We start from the raw sequence: 17,776 nt of genomic DNA, 5'->3' as shown, positions 1-17,776 counted from the left end.
GAGAATCCCAGGGACAGAGGAGCCTGGTAGGCAGCTGTCTGTGGGGTCGTACAGGGTCAGACACGACTGAAGCGACTTAGAAGCAGCAGCCACAGCAGAGTACATCATGAGAAACGCTGGGCTGGAGGAAGCACAAGCTGGAATCAAGATTGCCAGGAGAAATATCGATAACTTCAGATATGCAGATGACATCACCCTTATGGCAGAGACTGAAGAAGAACTAAAAAGCCTCTTGATGAAAGTGAAGGAGGAGAGTAAAGCTCAACATTCAGAAAATGAAGATCACGGCATCTGGTCCCATCACTTCATGGCAAATAGTTGGGGAAACAGTGGAAACAGTGGCTGACTTTATTTTTCTGGGCTCCAAGATCACTGCAGATGGTGATTGCAGCCATGAAATTAAAAGACACTTACTCCTTGGAGGGAAAGTTATGACCAACCTAGACAGCATATTAAAAAGCAGAGACATTACTTTGTCAACAAAGGTCCATCTAGTCAAGGCTATGGTTTTTCCAGTAGTCATGTATGAATATGAGAGTTGGACTATAAAGAAAGCTGAGCACGGAAGAATTGATGCTTTTGAACTGTGGTGTTGGAGAAGACTCTTGAGAGTCCCTTGGACTGCAAGGAGATCCAACCAGTCCATCCTAAGGGAAATCGGTCCTGGGTGTTCATTGGAAGGACTGATGTTGAAGCTGAAACTCCAATACTTTGGCCATCTGATGCGAAGAGCTGACTCATTTGAAAAGACCCTGATGCTGGGAAAGATTGAGGGCAGGAGGAGAAGGGGATAACAGAGGATGAAATGGTTGGATGGCATCTGACTCGATGGACATGGGTTTGGGTAGACTCTGGGAGTTGGTGATGGACAGGGAGGCCTGGCGGGCTGCGATTCATGGGGTCGCAAAGAGTCGGACACGACTGAGCGACTAAGCTGACTGAACTGCCCATTGTAGCTGCCACCCTTGAAATGTTTGTAACCCAAAACTTGACCTCTAGACCTAGCTCCACCCCTCAGACCCAGTTCTCCTTCCCTTCCATTTCTCATAAGCCCTAATCTTTGCCCCAACCCTGCCTTTTCCCCTCCGCACGTCCACACACTCAGCCCCTATCACACGCAGCATCCACACCCTAGACTCCTCTCCTTGGGGCTTTCAGTCACCTTATCACCCCCCTCCTTCTTCCATACCTCCCTGAAAACCTCCAGCCAGACTACCTCCTGTTGGGGTTACTGACCCGCATCAGAGAAGTCCCCCTACCAGGCAGCTTGGCACCAAACAAACCCACAGCTCCAACCAGCATGGTGGCCAGGGTTTTCCAGACATCAGTGCTGCCTTCTTTATTGGCTGGCCTACCAAAACCTGTATTTTTCTGGTTCATCTTGCTTTCCTATTTCACCTCTCCACACTCTTCAGAGCAGCTCATTAAAAAACAACAACAACAACAACAACAACCCTCAGTTTTCTTTCTGGGTCTCCCAGACCACTCACGAATGCATCCATGTCAGCCTCTAGCCCCACGGTCCTCTCGTATCTCTCCAGGGTTCCCTTGTCATCTGCTGGAACAGCTCCCAAGCCACCCTGACCCTCCTGGATATTCTCATCTCCCCCAATCTTACTCCTCCCCCTCCCCCATAAGCTAGTTCAGTGTTTTTCCATCTTTAAAAAACCACATTTGAAAGGCTCCACCCCAGGCCAATTAAATATACATGTCTCTGCTGGGGTACACACATCCTCTGGCTTGGCCCATGGGCGGCCACCACCAAGAACCAGGCACCCACTTGCCTCCTCCTTGCCTGCTCTATCTTTTTCCCATTACCTGATGACTTTGGCCACCTGACTGATGCAAAGAACCGACTCATTAGAAAAGACCCTGATGCTGGGAAAGATTGAAGGCGGGAGGAGAAGGGGACGACAGAGGATGAGATGGTTGGATGGCATCACCAACTCAATGGACATGTTTAAGTAGGCTCCGGGAGTGGGTGATGGAGAGGGAAGCCTGGCGTGCTGCAGTCCGTGGGGTCGCAGTGACTGAGCGACTGAACTGACTGATGACTTTGGGGAATGATTTGTACTCACTCATTGTCACATTTCATTGCCTCCCGTTGAAAGCTTCTCATCCGGATCTCTACGGACTTCCTGCTCCCGAGTCCTTGTCACAGCATGTGACCCTGGAGGCCTCTCCTGCCTCCTTGCAGTGCTTTGGGTTTCTTGTCCAGTTTCCCATCTTCCTCTCTGACCATCCCATCTCATGTCCACCCTCTAAAACCCTGGCATTTCTCCAGCTTGTGTTTTTGAACTTCTCTCTGTCTGTCCCATGCGCTCAGGGTGTTACCCCACTTAACAGCTTCCAAAACTGCACTTCCCACCCTGACCTCCTTCCTGGGCTCCCACCCACGCTTCCGGCTGCCTTCGTGCATATCCAATGGACACATGAGCCCCACCTCGTCTGAGTTTTCCATCTGTACATCATAAACCTGCTCTTCCACGTGCATCGCCTATCTGGATTACCCAGTCTCCCAAGCCAGAGTCTGAATGGCATCTTCATCCCCACCCACATCTGCTAGATCACTGATTGAGCCCTCTGGGATCCACTCCCTTCGATGCAGCTGGTCTCACTCCACTCTTGTGTGGTTTGTCCCCTGAATTTTCAGGAGGACCTTCTCCAGCCCATCTTCCTTCAGACTCCTTACCAGCCCACCCACACCTCTCACTCTGTCCTGAACATTTCTACCAGGGCTCTCTAAAATGCAAATCTGAGCCTGCCCTTCCCCCAGGTAAAACTCCCTGATCGTTTGTGCTAAGTCGCTTCAGTCGTGTCCAACTCTGTGCAACCCGCTAGGCTTGTCTGTCCATGGGATCCTCCAGGCAAGAGTGGAGGATCTTACTGGAGTGGGCTGCCATGCCCTCCTCCAGGGGATCTTTCAGACCCAGGGATCGAACCCGCATCTCTTATGTCTCCTGCATTGGCGGGCGGGTTCTTTACTACAAGCGTGACCTACACTGATCCTCTAAGGTTGGATGGAACTCAAGCTCCCTGGCAGCTTATACCAAGCCCTACAAGGTCCACACCTCACCCACCTTTACTGGTCTTTTTGACCCTCTCCCACACTCACTCCAGCTCTGCTGTGACCACATCGGATCCTCGCATGTGTCCATTCATCCCTTCATCCTTCACTTAACAGATATTGACTGAGAGCCTGCCCTGTGCCCAGATGCTGCCCCAGACGCAGGGCACAAGGCCTCTGCCGCCCTAAAGTTCCCACCTTCTGCTGTGCTGTGACATGCCCACCACCTCACTCCTCCCCAGTCAGGGAGGAAAAGGGCAGACTAAGAGATCTGACCTCCTCGCTCAGCACTTCCCAGCTTGTAATAAAATCATAGTTAAGAGGCTTAGTTCTGCTCTGCCTCAGTTTCTTCCTCTGTAAAATGGGGGTGATAATAGTGACTTGCCCCATAGTGTGGTTGGAAGGACTGAACTAGTAAACGCCTGCAGAGGGTCTGGGATGATGCCTGCTGCACAGTCAGGCCTCAATAGGCATTCATTTTTGTAAAGATTTTTTTGATGTGTACCGATTTAAAGCCTTTTATTGAATTTGTTATAGTATCACTTCTGTTTTCTGTTTTGGTTTTTTGGCCTCAAATCATGTGGGCTCTGAGCTCCCTGACCAGGATTTGAAGCCTCATCCCTTGCATTGGAAGGCAAAGTCTTAACGAATGGGCCACCAGGGAAATCCCCAATAGATGTTCACTTTTGTTTTATACCCTCAGCTCAGTGCCTAACACACAATGAGCATGCAAAATGAGTAGCTTGATGGATTAAAGAAAAAAGCAAAGCATTTATCACACTGAAAGTTAGGTTCTCACTGAACATTGGTGGCCCTGAAGTTATAAAACCACACTCAGAATGTCACCCTGAAAGGTCTAGAAAGAGGGAAAATGCTCCACACATGGATGGAATGTGAGTCGGATGACAAGGCTTAGCTGAGCGCCCTCTGACCCAGAGCCTCCTTGGGTGGAAGAGAGGGTCTGATGGAATGGAGGAAAAGAAAAGGAGGTGACCATGGTCAGGAGGCCATGTTTTTTCGCTGGGACCCTTGAACTTCTTGGAGAAGGAAATGGCAACCCACTCCAGTGTTCTTGCCTGGAGAATCCCAGGGACGGGGGAGCCTGGTGGGCTGTCGTTTCTGGGGTCGCACAGAGTCGGACATGACTGAAGCGACTTAGCAGCAGCAGTAGCAGCTTGAACTTCCGGTCCAGGGCAGGAGTGAGGGTGGGGGTAACTGCAGGGGCCTGATACAGTCCAGGCCTGGACCGTGCGATTCTGAGCAGTCACTCATCTCCCCATATCTGTTCTAATTTTGTCAGATTGTGAACAAAGTTCGAACAGGTAATATTCAGAGCCCTTTTGACCTTTTTGATTCTAGAAAAGTGAAAGTCACTCAGTCGTGTATAACTCTTTGCAACCCCATGGACTATACAGTCCATGGAATTTTTCAGGCTGGAATACTGGAGTGGGTAGCCTTTCCCTTCTCCATGGGATCTTCCCAACCCAGGGATCAAATCCAGGTCTCCCGTATTGCAGGTGGATTCTTTACCAGCTGAGCCACAACGATTCTAGATGTATTATGTGCTCAGTCACTCAGTTCAGTTCAGTTCAGTCGCTCAGTAGTGTCCGACTCTTTGAGACCCCATGAATTGCAGCACGCCAGGCCTCCCTGTCCATCACCAACTCCTGAAGTTCACCCAAACCATGTCCATCGAGTCCGTGATGCCATCCAACCATCTCATCCTCTGTTGTCCCCTTCTCCTCCTGCCCTCAATCTTTCCCAGCATCAGGGTCTTTTCCAATGAGTCAGCTCTTCGCATCAGGTGGCCAAAGTATTGGAGTTTCAGCTTCGCATCAGTCCTTCCAATGAACACCCAGGACTGATCTCCTTTAGGATGGACTGGTTGGATCTCCTTGAAGCAAAGGGACTCTCAAGAGTCTTCTCCAACGCCACAGTTCAAAAGCATCAATTCTTCAGTGCTCAGCCTTCTTCACAGTCCAACTCTCACATTCAGACACGACCACTGTAAAAACCATAGCCTTGACTAAACGGACTCACTCAGTTGTGTCCGACTCTTTGTGACCCCATGGACTGTAGCCTGCTGTGCTCCTCTGTCCATGGAATTTTCCAGGCAAGAATACTGGCTGGTTGTCATTTCCTACTCCAGGGGATCTTCCCCACCCAGGGATCAAACCCAGGTCCCCTGCGTCTTCTGTATTGCACACAGACCTTTTTTTTTAATCACTGTGCCACAAGTCTCTACCTCTGGCCTTTAACCAGGTTATAAGCCACATCAGAGAGAAAGCAGGGACCATGATTTATGAATTAAAGGACAAATGTATGACAATCATCTTTTCTTGGAGTTCAGCTGTGTTAAAGTATAAAAGCAGAAAGCTATTTCAGGGCATTTTAAACCATAATGGGGAAGTGGGCCTTCCATTTACAAACTACACATTTCAAGAAAAATCAGCTGCTCATCTTTGACTCAGTAATTGTTTTCAGGGGATTCAATTTACAGAAATAACCACAGATAAGGACTAAAAGGTACTCACAAAGGTTTTCATCTCAGTGTATTTATAACAGAAAAAAAATGTAAGTAACTTCAATTTCTTATATTCAAGGGATAGTTAAATAATTTGAGGTGCATCTCTTGATGTCTTATCTTTTGCAAGAAAATGGTGTGGAGGAAATGCTTATGATATAACCTCAAGTGGGGGTAAAAAGCATGATTCATTGTGCAGCATATTCTCAATTTTGAGGAAGAAAGAAAAGTTCACAGATGAAAACCCAGAAGAAAATGTGCCTCTGGTTAGTGGGATTATGGGTGTTTTCTTTCTTTTTTTTGCTTCTTTGTACTTCGAAATATTTGGCACCTATTACTCTGAAACCCTCCCCTAGAAAGAGTACAGAAATGGAATTTGAAAAAGCAGCACCTTGCCAAAAGTACAGTCAGCTTTCTCACTTCTACTTGGAGCAGCATGATTTAAGCATCACATTTCAATGTTGGAGTCTTTCCTTTTGTCTGCACATGGTGGGGATGAGATGCGGGTGGGGGTGAGACGCAGGTGGCAGTGTGGCCTGAACTCTCATGATGCAGCACAGGAGCCTTGAGCCGTGAGTTCTCTGGCTCCTCCAGGCTCTGCATGAATCGCCACTTTCTCAGGCACACCAGGGCTGACATCCAGCTCCCTCTCCACCCACTCTGGTGAGGGTAGGAGGGAATGCCCGGGAAGGCAGCACGGTGCCCAGAGTTAAGGATACAGACTCTGGAGATGGACCAAGCAGAGCTCCACATCCCAGAACCCACATGCATGAATCTCTTTGAACTTCTTGGATGTTCAGGAAGAGATGAAGGAGACAACTCAGAACAGATGTGCAAGCGTTGGTTTGGGCTCAGAAAACCCAATTGCTGCACTGGCCCTGTCTCCAAGTGGCTGGCTGTGTGGTCTTGAGGAAGTCACCATGGTCCCTGGGGGAGGAGAGGAGAGGAGAGGAAACTGCGTGAGTGTCTGAATATGGGTGCATGAGTATGTGCACGTGTGTGTGTGTGTGTGCATGGGTACATGTGCGTGCACGGATGTGTGTGCACAGGTGCATGTACAGGTATATGTTCATGTGTGTGTGTGTGTGCGCGCGCGCACGGGTGCATGTGTGTGCCCATGCATGGGTGCGTGTGTGTGTGCTTGTGTGTCTGTGCATGGGTGCATGTGTGTGACTGTGCATGGGTGCATGTGTGTGTGCACAGGTGCGCGTGGATGTGTGCATGCATGGGTGTGTGTGTGCACACAGGTATGTGTGCATGGGTGCATTGTGTGTGCATGGATATGTGTGTGCACACATAGGTGTGCATACGTGGGTGCATGGGTATGTGTGTATGGGTGCATTGTGTGTGCGTGGTGTATGTGTGTGTGCACAGGTGTGTGTGCCTGTGTGTGTGGCTTTGGCATGATTAAAACTTTTAGGGAGGAGGCAGATTCTGCCATGGCCATGGTGGACCACACTAAAAGATGACTCTCACAGCAATTTCGTTTTTGGTCTTGACAAATTTCAGACAGCGTCCACTGTCATGGACAGGCTGTCCAGTGGCCAACTTCGCTGCACTCGTGTGCCATGATCTTGTACACCTGGCATGCACGTGTGTTAAAAGAACAGAGGCCAGTGGTAGACTGGTCAAGGGCAGGAGGGCTGCCCAGATGGACAGCCTATGCACTCAGAGGCTGCAGAAGCTCTCTAAGTAGCTTCATGGCTTTAGAATCCAGACAAAATCTAGACAAAATTTAGAATCTAGACAAAAATTCACCGTCAACCTTTCTGTTAGGTTATGCTAACTAGGAATGTATACTTAAGCTATAGAATGGCCAAGGAGGGACCAGACTTACCTGCCAAGTGCCCAGAGGTGTAGCTCAGGATTTGCGACAGAGGAAGGGCATCGGTTGAGCCAGAGTGGGGTGGACCACAGCTGACAGAGGAGGGCACAGTTTAAGAGGCCAGCAGCACATGAGTGGGCTGCACACCTGCTGCCCCTAAGGAAGGTTCATGGAGACCCCATGGACCTTCCTTCCAGGCCCAGAGAACATCCTTTTCTGATCATTCTGACCAAGTTAGACAGGTGTGCCCAGCCATACCTTCTCCTCTGAAGGCAGAGTGGAAGCCAGGGTAAGGAGGAGCTCTGCCAACCTTTCTTTCCCATCATCAACCACCCTCATCTGGTGGCCAGGCCTTAAATCCCAATAGGGCTGTTTGTATTAGGAAGACCACCAGGGTGGCAAGGGAGGTTGCAGAACCGAGAGGATCTTCCTGCATCTTGAACAAAGTACTGAGCAGGTTGGGTTCTATTCCAGGGTTTCTTCAAGTTGTCAAACTTCCGCACATGTCTGAATCATCTGGAGGGCTTGTTAAAAGCCAGCTTGCTTGGTGCTCCCGGACGCCCCCAGAGTTTCAGATTCAGAAGGTCTATTGGATTCAGCAGGACTTAAGGGTTTGCATTTCTCATGGCTCTACAGGTGATGCTCTTTCTCTGGGGACCACATCATGGGAACCTCTGCTCTATATACATGGCAGATGGAAACTCATGATGTGGACCCCAAAGGCAACACCAGGGAAAGGCCAGAGAAACTGAGGTCCTGGGGCCAGCTGCCAGCTGGACGTGAGGTGCTGGGTCCACGGCTGTACCTCCTTGAGGGGAACAAAGTGTGTTGTTTCTCCAGGGACTCCGTTCAACTGTCACCTCCTCTTATCTTCTTGTTATTTAGTCGCTAAGTTGTGTCTGACTTTTTGATGACCCCATGGATAGTAGCCCACCAAGCTCCTCTGTTCATGGGATGTCTCAGGCAAGAACACTGGAGTGGGTTGCCATTTCCATCTCCAGCTGCTCTTCCTGACCCAGGGATTGAACCCATGTCTCCTGCATTGGCTGGCGAGCTCTTTACCACTGAGCCATCAGGGAAGCTCTGACCACATTTACATTCTCTTTATCGCTAACCTGGACAGAGTTGCAATTTGCTCTAAGTTGCTTACGTGTTTATCCTCCACTTCCTCCCACAAGGTTCAGGTTTCTTGAGGACAGGGGCTCTGTCTTGTCACAGGGAATCCCCAGCTCCCAGAACACCATCTACTCCATGTCTGACACTAAAAAACACTCTGCTGTGTAACAGCAGCCTTAGCCATCCCAGGGAAACAAACCAAACTCTTGGCACCTGGAGTGGGTGGTGTGGGAAAGGGGGCCTTGGTCATGTCACTGACCATGATCCATTCCTGGGTCCTTAGGGGACCCATTCTGCAAAGTATCAGCAGTGCATGTGGTCACAGGAGAGACCATGGCGTGTAGTTCTCAGCCCTTCAATCAGTTCCTGTGAGCTATCAGCTGTTTGGGCAGAACCAAGACAGTTCAATCATTCAGTCATGTCTGACTCTTGCAGACCTCATGGACTGTAGCCCACCAGGCTCCTCTGTCCGTGGAATTCTCCAGGTAAGAATACTGGAGTGGGTAGCCATTCCCTTCTCCAGGAGATTTTCCCAACCCAGGAATCGAACCCAGTTCTCCTGCATTGCAGGCAGATTTTTTCCTGACTAAGCCACCAAAGAAACTCCAGAACTTCCAGAACAAAGAGGGGGAATAAATGGGGACATTTTGGAAATGATGACCCTGTCCCAGGGATTCTAATAGTGACAAGAGCGCTGACTCTTAGGCTCTGATTGTCTTTCTGAGCTCTGGTCTCTGGACAATAGGTATCTGGTGGGCTCTGCCCCCTCAGGGAGGTCCCCGGTCCTCAGGAAGCCTGCCCCCATCAGAGAGCCGGGGCTGTAGAGATGGTGCAGGGTGTAGATGGGCTCCATCGATCCTATTTGACCAAGAATAGAAGGACCCGGGTGGGCTAAGGATTCTCAGGATACCGGTACATTCAATATAGGCTTCCCACGTGGTGCCAGTGATAAAGAACCTACCTGCCAATGCAGGAGACATAAGAGATGCGGGTTCGATCCCTGGGTCAGGAAGATTCCCCTGGAGAAGGAAATGGCAACCCACTCCAGTCATCAGATGTCAGGATGGGCCAAAGAGAGGAATTACATGAGGACACGACAGAAATGTGGCAGAGGACAAGATGGTCGGATGGCTTCACCAACTCAATGGACATGAGTTTGAGCAAACTGCGGGAGATAGTGAAGGACAGGGAAGCCTGGCGTGCTGCAGTCCACGGGGTCGCAAGGAGTGACTCAGGGACTGAACAACAGCAGCAAACACAGCAGAAACGGTCCCCTTCCTAGCTTCTCACTTTCTGTATGTTTGGGGGGCGCTGTGACCTTAAGGCGTCCCAGGATGCACTTGTCACGCTCAGAGCTGAGTGCAGAAGCAACCCCTCCCCTCACCACCGCTGGTCCCCCTTCTCAGCTGCTGAGGCAAGAAGAGCAGGGTCGTGTTGGCTTCTTATTGTCACTGTAACAAACCCCCACTCACTGTGTGGCTTAAAACTATACACGCTTATTCCCCTCTGGGATTCCCAGGTGGCTCAGTGGTAAAGAATCTGCCTGCCAGTGCAGGAGACTTGGGTGATGTGGGTTCAATCCCTGGGTCAGGAAGATCCCCCAGGAAAGGAAATGGCAGCCCATTCCAGTATTCTTGCCTGGAGAATCCCATGGACAGAGGAGCCTGGTGGGCTACAGTCCACAGGGTCACAAAGAGTTGGACACGACTGAGCGTGCACGCAAGCCGTTCTCCTCTAGTTCTGAAGGGCACAAGCCTAGAACAGTTTTGCAGGCTAACGTCAAGGCAGGGGCATGGCCAGGCCCCCTCCAGGGTCCTTCCTTGCTTTTCCAGCCCCCAGAACTACACTGCTTGCCCTCTGTGGCTTTTGCGGCTTCTTGCAGCTTCGAAGCTAGCAGTACAACGTGGACTTTCAGCATCACATCCTCTCTGTCTGTAGTCAGCCCTCCCCCTGCCTCCCTGTGCTGCAGACCCGTGTCATCACGTCTGCATTTTCCAACCCCCAGCTTGCCTAGGATGGCCTTCCTGCCTCAAGATCCCCAACTTAACCCCATCTGCAAAGTCCCTGTAGCCACGTAAAGCCACAGCACAGGTTCTAGCGACCAGGAGGCAGACATTTTTAGGGGTCGTTATTCAGCCTATGATACCAGCCTTGTCACAGGGGCAGGTATGCCAGCAGCCACGTCCACTCCCCAGCCCCAGAATCCCTTTCTCAGTGGCTTCCCAGAGCTGGTCCCCAGGCCCCAGGAGTCCAGGCCTCGGTCGCTGTTGCTGGAAGCCAGGACATATATGTGGAAAGGCTCCCATGACCGTCACAGGTGGAAAGGCCACACCAGAAAGTGAAAGTGAAAGTGTAAGTCGCTCAGTCGTGTCTGACTCTTTGTGACCCCATGGACTATATAGTCCATGGAATTCTCCAGGCCAGAATACTAGAGTGGGTAGCCTTTCCCTTCTCCAGGGGGATCTTCCCAACCCAGGGATGGAACCCAGGTTTCCCACATTGCAGGTGGATTCTTTACCAGCTGAGCCACCAGGGAAGTCCACCCGACCAGACGGCTAAAAGGGGCATGCAGACAGATGGAGCTGAGGTGTATGGTAGCAGCTCTGAGTTGATCCCAGGGCTAAGGGTGCTTCCAAGCCTGGAGCCCCAGGTCTCCCTGCCCATGCTGAGGCAGGTATGGGAGAAGCCAGGCTCCCCTGTTCTCTGCTGTGTCTGGGCCCTGCTTATGGGGTCACCCAGCGGAACACTGAACAGGGCTGCCCCACCAGCTCAGGCCAGGCAGCAGGTGTACAATGGACATGCACAAGAGTACAAAGACACACACATGCTGCACCAGCCCCCAGGTCTCCCAGGCAGTGGCAGTGGGCTCACAACTGGCCAAGGTTCCCGCCCCTCATGTGGCACAGCCTGGGGTGGGGTGCTGTGTAATTGAATTAAGGACCCCCTTCCCCAGGCTTCAGAGTCTGAACTGCTTCTAACATTTCCACCCCAGTCATCCAGGTCTGAAGCTCACTTCTTTGTGTTGATTTGTTTGTTCATTTGTTTGTCAAGTGGGCTTCCCTGATAGCTCACTTGGTAAGGAATCTGCCTGTGATACAGGAGACCCCAGTTCGATTCCTGGGTTGGGAAGATCTGCTGGAGAAGGGGAAGGCTGCCCACTCCAGTATTCTGGCCTGGAGAATTCCATGGACTATGCCATCCATGGGGTCGCAAAGAGTCTGAGCGACTTTCATTTTTTAGGGGAAGTTAGGAGGAGGGGAGGGGCCTGCTGGAAGGAGTATTTGTGTGTGTGTGTGTGTGTGTGTGTGGGCTTCCCAGGCAGTGCGAGTGGAAAAGAACCTGCCTGCCAATGCAGGAGACATAAGAGATGTGGGTTTGATCCCTGGGTCAGGAAGATCCCCTGGAGGAGGGCATGGCAACGCACTCCAGTATTCTTGCCTGGAGAATCCCATGGACAAAGGAGCCTGGCTGGCTCTGGTCCATAGCGTCGCAAAGAGTTGGACACGACTGAAGTGACTTAGCAGGCACACATTCATGTGTGTGTGTGTGTGTGTGTGTCTAAGGACACAAATTACAGTAAAAATTCAGTTTCACTGAGTGTATCCTGGATTGGATCCCAGAACAGAAAAAGGACATTGGTGGAAAAACTAGAGAAATCTGAATGAAGTCCAGAGTTTAGTTAATAGTAATGTACCAGCGAAGCCTCTTCGTTTTGACAAATGTACCACAGTTACATAAGATGATAATATTAGGGAAGACGGTGTGGGGTGTTCGGGAACACTCTGTACTATCTTTATAACTTTTCTGTAAATCTAAAATTATTTCCCCCAAAAGTTCATTAATAATATTCAGTCCCCCCCAAAATTTTTAATTAAAAATATTCACTTCCAAAATTTTACAACCCAACACAATATATCGATGTGGAGGTTTAACTAACAAATCTACTATTCAATTCAGTGTTTATTTTATTATTGAGGTATAACATATACAGAGTGAGGTACACAAATCTTGCCTTGTGCTCACAACTCATTCTTTTTAACACATGGAATCACTCACCTCACCAGCACTAGACCAAGCAAGAGAAGACTCCAGTGCCCAGAAGTCTCCTTCTAGCCCATTTTTAGTGAACAGCTCTCCTCCACAGAGCTGGCCACTCCTGATTTATTTGGAAGATTGGTTTAGTCTGTTCTTGAATTTCATATAAATAAAATCACAAAGTGTGTACTCTTTTGAGCCAGTCTTCTTTCACTCAACATAGTTTCTGAAAATCACCCACGCTATGGTGTGTAGCTGTTCATTCTTTACTGTTGTGCTGTCAATCAGTCGCAGAGTCATGTCCGACTCTTTGCAACCCCATGAACTGCAGCACGCCAGGCCTCCCCTGTCCTTCACCATCTCCTGGAGTTTGCTCAAACTCGTGTCAGACCCAAGTAAAGCACTTAGCATGCAACTGCATGACCTCTGTGAAAGGACAGCATTTAAGAGAGTGATTTTTTCTTAAACTTTTTGTATTGGGGTTTTTGTTGTTTTTGTTGTTGGGGTTTTAGTCGCTAAGTTGTATCCTACTTTTGTGACCCCATGGACTGCAGCACGCCAGGCTTCTCTGTCCTCCACTATCACCCAGAGTTGCTCAAACTCATGTACATTGAGTCGATGATGCCACCCAACCATCTCATCCTCTGCCACCCGCTTCTCCTCTTGCCCTAAATCTTTTGCAGTATCAGGGTCTTTTCCAATGAGTCGGCTCTTCCCATCAGGTGGCCAAAGTATTAAAGCTTCAGCATAAGTCCTTCCAATGAATATTCAGGGTTGATTTCCTTTAGGACTGACTGGTTTGATCTCCTTGCAGTCCCAGGGACTCTCAAGAGTCTTCTCCAACACCACAATTTGAAAGCATCAGTTTTTCAGTGCTCAGCCTTCTTTATGGTCCAGCTCTCACATCCATACATGACTACTGGAAAAACCATAGCTGTGAATGTGACATTATTTGGAAAAGAGTCTTTGCAGATGTAGTTAAGTGAAGGGTCATCCTGGATTGTCCAGGTGAGCCCTAAGTGTCCTTAAAAGATACAGAAGAGAAAGCAGAGAGGAAGGAGGAGAGGGCTATGGGAAGATGGAGGCAGACCCAAAAGTGATGCAGCCATGAGCCAAGGGAGGCCTGGGCTTCTGGACGAGGCAGGGAAGGATGTGCCCCATGCTCCCTTGGGGGGAGCACAGCCCTGAGGACACCTTGATTTGTGGCTTTTAGCCTCCAGAACTGTGAGAGAGTGATTTTCTGTTGTTTTAAGCCACTAAGTTGGTGGTACTTTTTTACAGCAGCCCTGGGAAACTTACACAAAAATATAAGCCAGCTTACTTTTCCTAGACCCTGCCTTACCTCCTTGCAAAGCCATACTTATGGTCCCTGCTCTAAAGCATTGAGAACACACAGAGAGATACACACAGACACACAAACGTACACACGCGTCTCTGCTAATTTGCATCTCTGTCCCAGCCTGTGCCCAGGAACGTGAGGAGCTAAGGAGAAATGGGCTGGACTAGATAATTCATGAAGTCCTGCAGCAAAGCTGCAGGCTGTCCCCAGGGGCCCCAGGAAGCCAGGTTCCTTCAGTTGCTGGGCTGAAAATAGAATCCTCTGGGGAGGCTGAGACAACAGAGGAGGAAAGGAGCCCAGCGGCAGACACACACTGGGCGCCCCTTTGATCACACGTTCAACAGAGGGAAGCAAGAGGCGGCCTCTCCAGTCCAGAGGGGCCTGGGCAGAAGAGAACCACAAGCCCCTTGGTGGGCAAAGCCCTCGTGGGCAGCACCCAGAGGGCTCGCTGCTCACTGCGGCAAAAACGCAGCTGGGAAGGCTTGCTGCAGGGTGAACATGACAAAGACGATCTCCTTGTAATCATCCGATTCATACAGACACCCAAACTGGGGTGACCCGTCAGGGCCGGTGCCCATGCTCTGCAGGTCTGAGTAAGCGCAGCTGCCGGGGGCCAGCAGGGTGGGCTCTGACCAGGTTGTGGGCACGGGCGGCCACCGGTTGAGGTACACGCCCAGGTTGGATCTCTGCCGTGGGTCAGTCGGGTGGGTGTAGAGCAGCCACCAGTCCAGGGGTTCGGAGCCCGCGTGGGGGCTGGGGAAGCTGACGATGCTCCCTTGGCAGCCGTGGGGGGGCTCCACCAACTTCTTCACCTGCTGAGTCTCCTTGAAATCCAGGGCGTTGTTGGTGCTCTGGGCCTGGACCCTGGCTCGGAGGGGGCTCCTCGCATTCAGATATACCACCCTCTGTTGCCCATCCCTGACTTCGGCCACCTGGCACTCCAGCGTGCCCTGGGCCACGAAGCTCCCTCTCGCCCACGTGCGCCCATGGTCGTGGCTGACCAAGCAGAAGGCAGAGGGGGAAGGCGCCTTCTGGCAGCAGTGGCTGTGGTAAGCGTAAGCTGGCACCACCAGGCTCCGCGTCGGATTGCTCAGCTGCAGGCAGTGCCCGGGGCCCACCGCGAATGTGGCCCAGTCCTTGTGGGCTGAGGCAATGACGGAGTCAGTGAGGTCGGTGGGGGGGCTCCAGGACTTGCCGTGGTCTGGGCTGGTGACCTGGCACAGCCGTGTCACGTTGACCCTGGTCTGAAGCTGGTGATGCTCTGACACCTGCCCGGGGATGGCGATGAAGAAGAGGAAAATGGTGCCCGTGGCCTCGTCATACAGGGGGCTTGGGTTCATGGACCGGTGGCCCTCCAGCTGGGCTTGGGAAACCGCCTCCTGTGAGTGCCACTGCGGGAGAGGAGAGGAGGAGAAGCACAGCCTGGAGAGGGCCAGTGACCGTGGCAAGGGGGGCGCTCTGGGGGTGGGCGAGTTAGCATGAGGGGTTGTGGAGGAGAACTCTTGGTCTAGCGTTCATTCACCCTCACAACACTTCCCAGAGTGGGAGCCAAGGCTCCACCTCACTCCCTGCAAGATGGCCCAACCCCACCCAATCCCTCCAGCACCCATCCAGGGCACCCATGACGGGCTAGACCTCAAGACAAAGATGCTTCGGGACCAGCCCTGCCCAGCTCCATCCTGGATCCTTCAACTTAACAGCTCCATCCAGCTTCCCCTTCTTGAAAATCAAAGCCTTAGGAATAACCAGCGGTCTGCCAGGGTGAGACCAAGTGTGACAATCACCTCCCATCTTTTATACATCATACTCTATTAATGTGGTCTGCTGGGGGTAGCACCATGACCCTAGGACTCAGTGAGCTTCCGTAGTCCCTGAGTCTCTGTCACAGATGTTGCTGCTCTGCTGTCTATCCCTGTTCATTAAAGTGGGAACACTGGAGTGGGTAGCCATGCCCTCCTCCAGGGGATCTTCCTAACCCAGGGATCAAACTGGCATCCCTTATGTCTCCTGCACTGGCAGGCAGGTTCTTTACCACTAGCATGGAAGCTCCTATTACTTAATAACCATCCCCCAGTGAGTGAGTCTAAGGGCAGACACGTGCAGAGGGTCTAACACCCATGGTCTTATCTAACCCTAACCTCTAACTCCTGGGCACAGGTAGTACTACCTCCACCCTCCATCTGCAGACTGAGAGGCTTAGATAAGGTAGATGAGCCTCCCAAGGCCGTACTTCTGGTTAGCCATGGAACTGGGACATGAACCCAGGTCCCTCTGCTTCAAACCCATGCTCTAAGCAACTACAAGGGAACAGTGACCACACAGTTAAGATAATAATGATATTAAATCCTTCACATGTGATAAGCCAGCCTTGGGGATCTTCATCAGAATTACTTATCTGCATGCTGGAACTTCAGGACCCAAGCAATCGCCCCAACCACCCACCCCAGGTTAATTTTACTCAGAGGATGAGCTGTCTCCCAGGTAGGTGATGCTGAGCTGGTCTTCCCTCAGCATCTCAAGGATGTAGGGGAATCTTTCCAAAACCAGTTTCCCCAACTGGCTTGTTCCAAAGCAGATGCTGCCAGGCCAGCCGAACTTGTTCTGAATGAACCCGTGTGAGATCTCGGCGATCACTGGGGGATACCTTCTCTGTCCATCCCTGATGGGTCCTTGAGCCCTCTGGCCCCCAGACCTCAGCCATCTAAGTGTGGGCTGGTCCCTGTATGCCCAGCAGAGCGGTGGTACCCCTGTCCGGCCTTACCTGGACCTGGCAGGTGGACGCATTGTAGCTTCCCCTGCGCAGGACAATGAGCTTGGCATGCTCATCCTTCTTGCTCGTCCGCTCTTCCGCAAAGGCCAGCAGGGTCTTCTGCTGAGGCAGGTAGAGCAGAGCCGGGATCCTGTAGATGTGGGCTCCTGACTGGAACACCCTCTCCCTCTGCAGGACTGGGCAGGACGCCATGGCGCTGGAAGGGCACACAGGAAGCGAAGATGAGTCCCTGGCAGTCCGGTCCTGAGCTGCGCCAGAGCCACCCTCCCAGGCAGGTGCAGCTCACCCCTCGGGCCAGCCGACCACGCTGGGGGCCTGTTCCCCTCCCATACAGGGTTTATCCCCCATTATTACTCACCAAGCCCCTGTTCCCTCACTCTCATCTCCCTCCCATGGAGTCTGGCAGCACCTCTGTCCATGAGATGATGTTAGGAACGACTATTTGGAAAAGTGTATTTTGTGCTGTATTTTTACCTCCTTATGACAGATTTGTGATAACCTGCAACTACTTTTGCCAGATCCAGCATATTCTTAATCAAACGCTGAGCCTCTGGTGGGACGGGAGGAGGGCTGAGTGGCATTCTGCAACTGTCCAGCTGCCAAAAATTGACATATGTGAGCTTTACATAAATCCAGAGCCCCTGAAAGTTGTCTTTGAAAAAAAGGAGCGGGGGGAGAGGGTGGGGAAAGTTAAAGTGTTAGTGGCTTAGTCGTGTCCAGCTCTTCGCAACACTGTGGACTGTAGCCCAGCAGGCTCCTCTGTGCATGGAATTCTCCAGGCAAGAATACTGGGGTGGGTAGCCAGTCCCTTCTTCAGGGGATCTCCCCGACCCAGGGATGGAACACAGTTCTCCTGAATTGCAAGCAGATTCTTGACCATCCAAGCCACCAGGAAAGCCCAAGGGGGTGGGGGGAAGCCTTGATTCTTAAAGTTCTCCTCTCCAAGTTGCTGAGGCTGAGGCCCAGTTGCCCCTGCATGTGGACTCCGACCCTGGGGAAGGGGCAGGGCATTGGGAATGGAACAGAGAGGCCCCTGACAGCTCATTCAGGCTCAAGGGATCCTCCACAGTGACAAGAAAATGAAACTTAAAAACAAGCAT

General features: G+C 51.3%; 1 protein-coding gene across 1 annotated transcript; it reads right to left on the bottom strand.

The window, feature by feature from the left end:
* Positions 1-14,358: 14,358 nt before the first annotated feature.
* NEU2 (neuraminidase 2) lies at positions 14,359-16,868 on the bottom strand. Its single transcript, XM_055587028.1, has 2 exons — positions 16,668-16,868; positions 14,359-15,297 (listed from the first exon to the last, which is right to left on the bottom strand). Exons 1-2 carry the CDS (start codon positions 16,866-16,868, stop codon positions 14,359-14,361), a joined length of 1,140 nt encoding a protein of 379 aa, XP_055443003.1.
* Between the last annotated feature and the right edge of the window lie 908 nt (positions 16,869-17,776).

Source organism: Bubalus kerabau, chromosome 6, assembly GCF_029407905.1.
Source record: "Bubalus kerabau isolate K-KA32 ecotype Philippines breed swamp buffalo chromosome 6, PCC_UOA_SB_1v2, whole genome shotgun sequence".
Taxonomy (NCBI): Eukaryota; Metazoa; Chordata; class Mammalia; order Artiodactyla; family Bovidae; genus Bubalus; species Bubalus kerabau.
This window is presented reverse-complemented; position numbering and strand designations above follow the sequence as displayed.

What these genes read in the sequence shown, in the direction of transcription:
- NEU2 (XM_055587028.1), bottom strand. Translation starts at nt 16,868, where the DNA reads ATGGCGTCCTGCCCAGTCCTGCAGAGGGAGAGGGTGTTCCAGTCAGGA. An exon ending in CGTCCACCTGCCAGGTCCAG is followed by an intron (nt 15,298 to 16,667) that starts GTAAGGCCGGAC and finishes CCTCTCCCGCAG; the next exon opens with TGGCACTCACAGGAGGCGGT.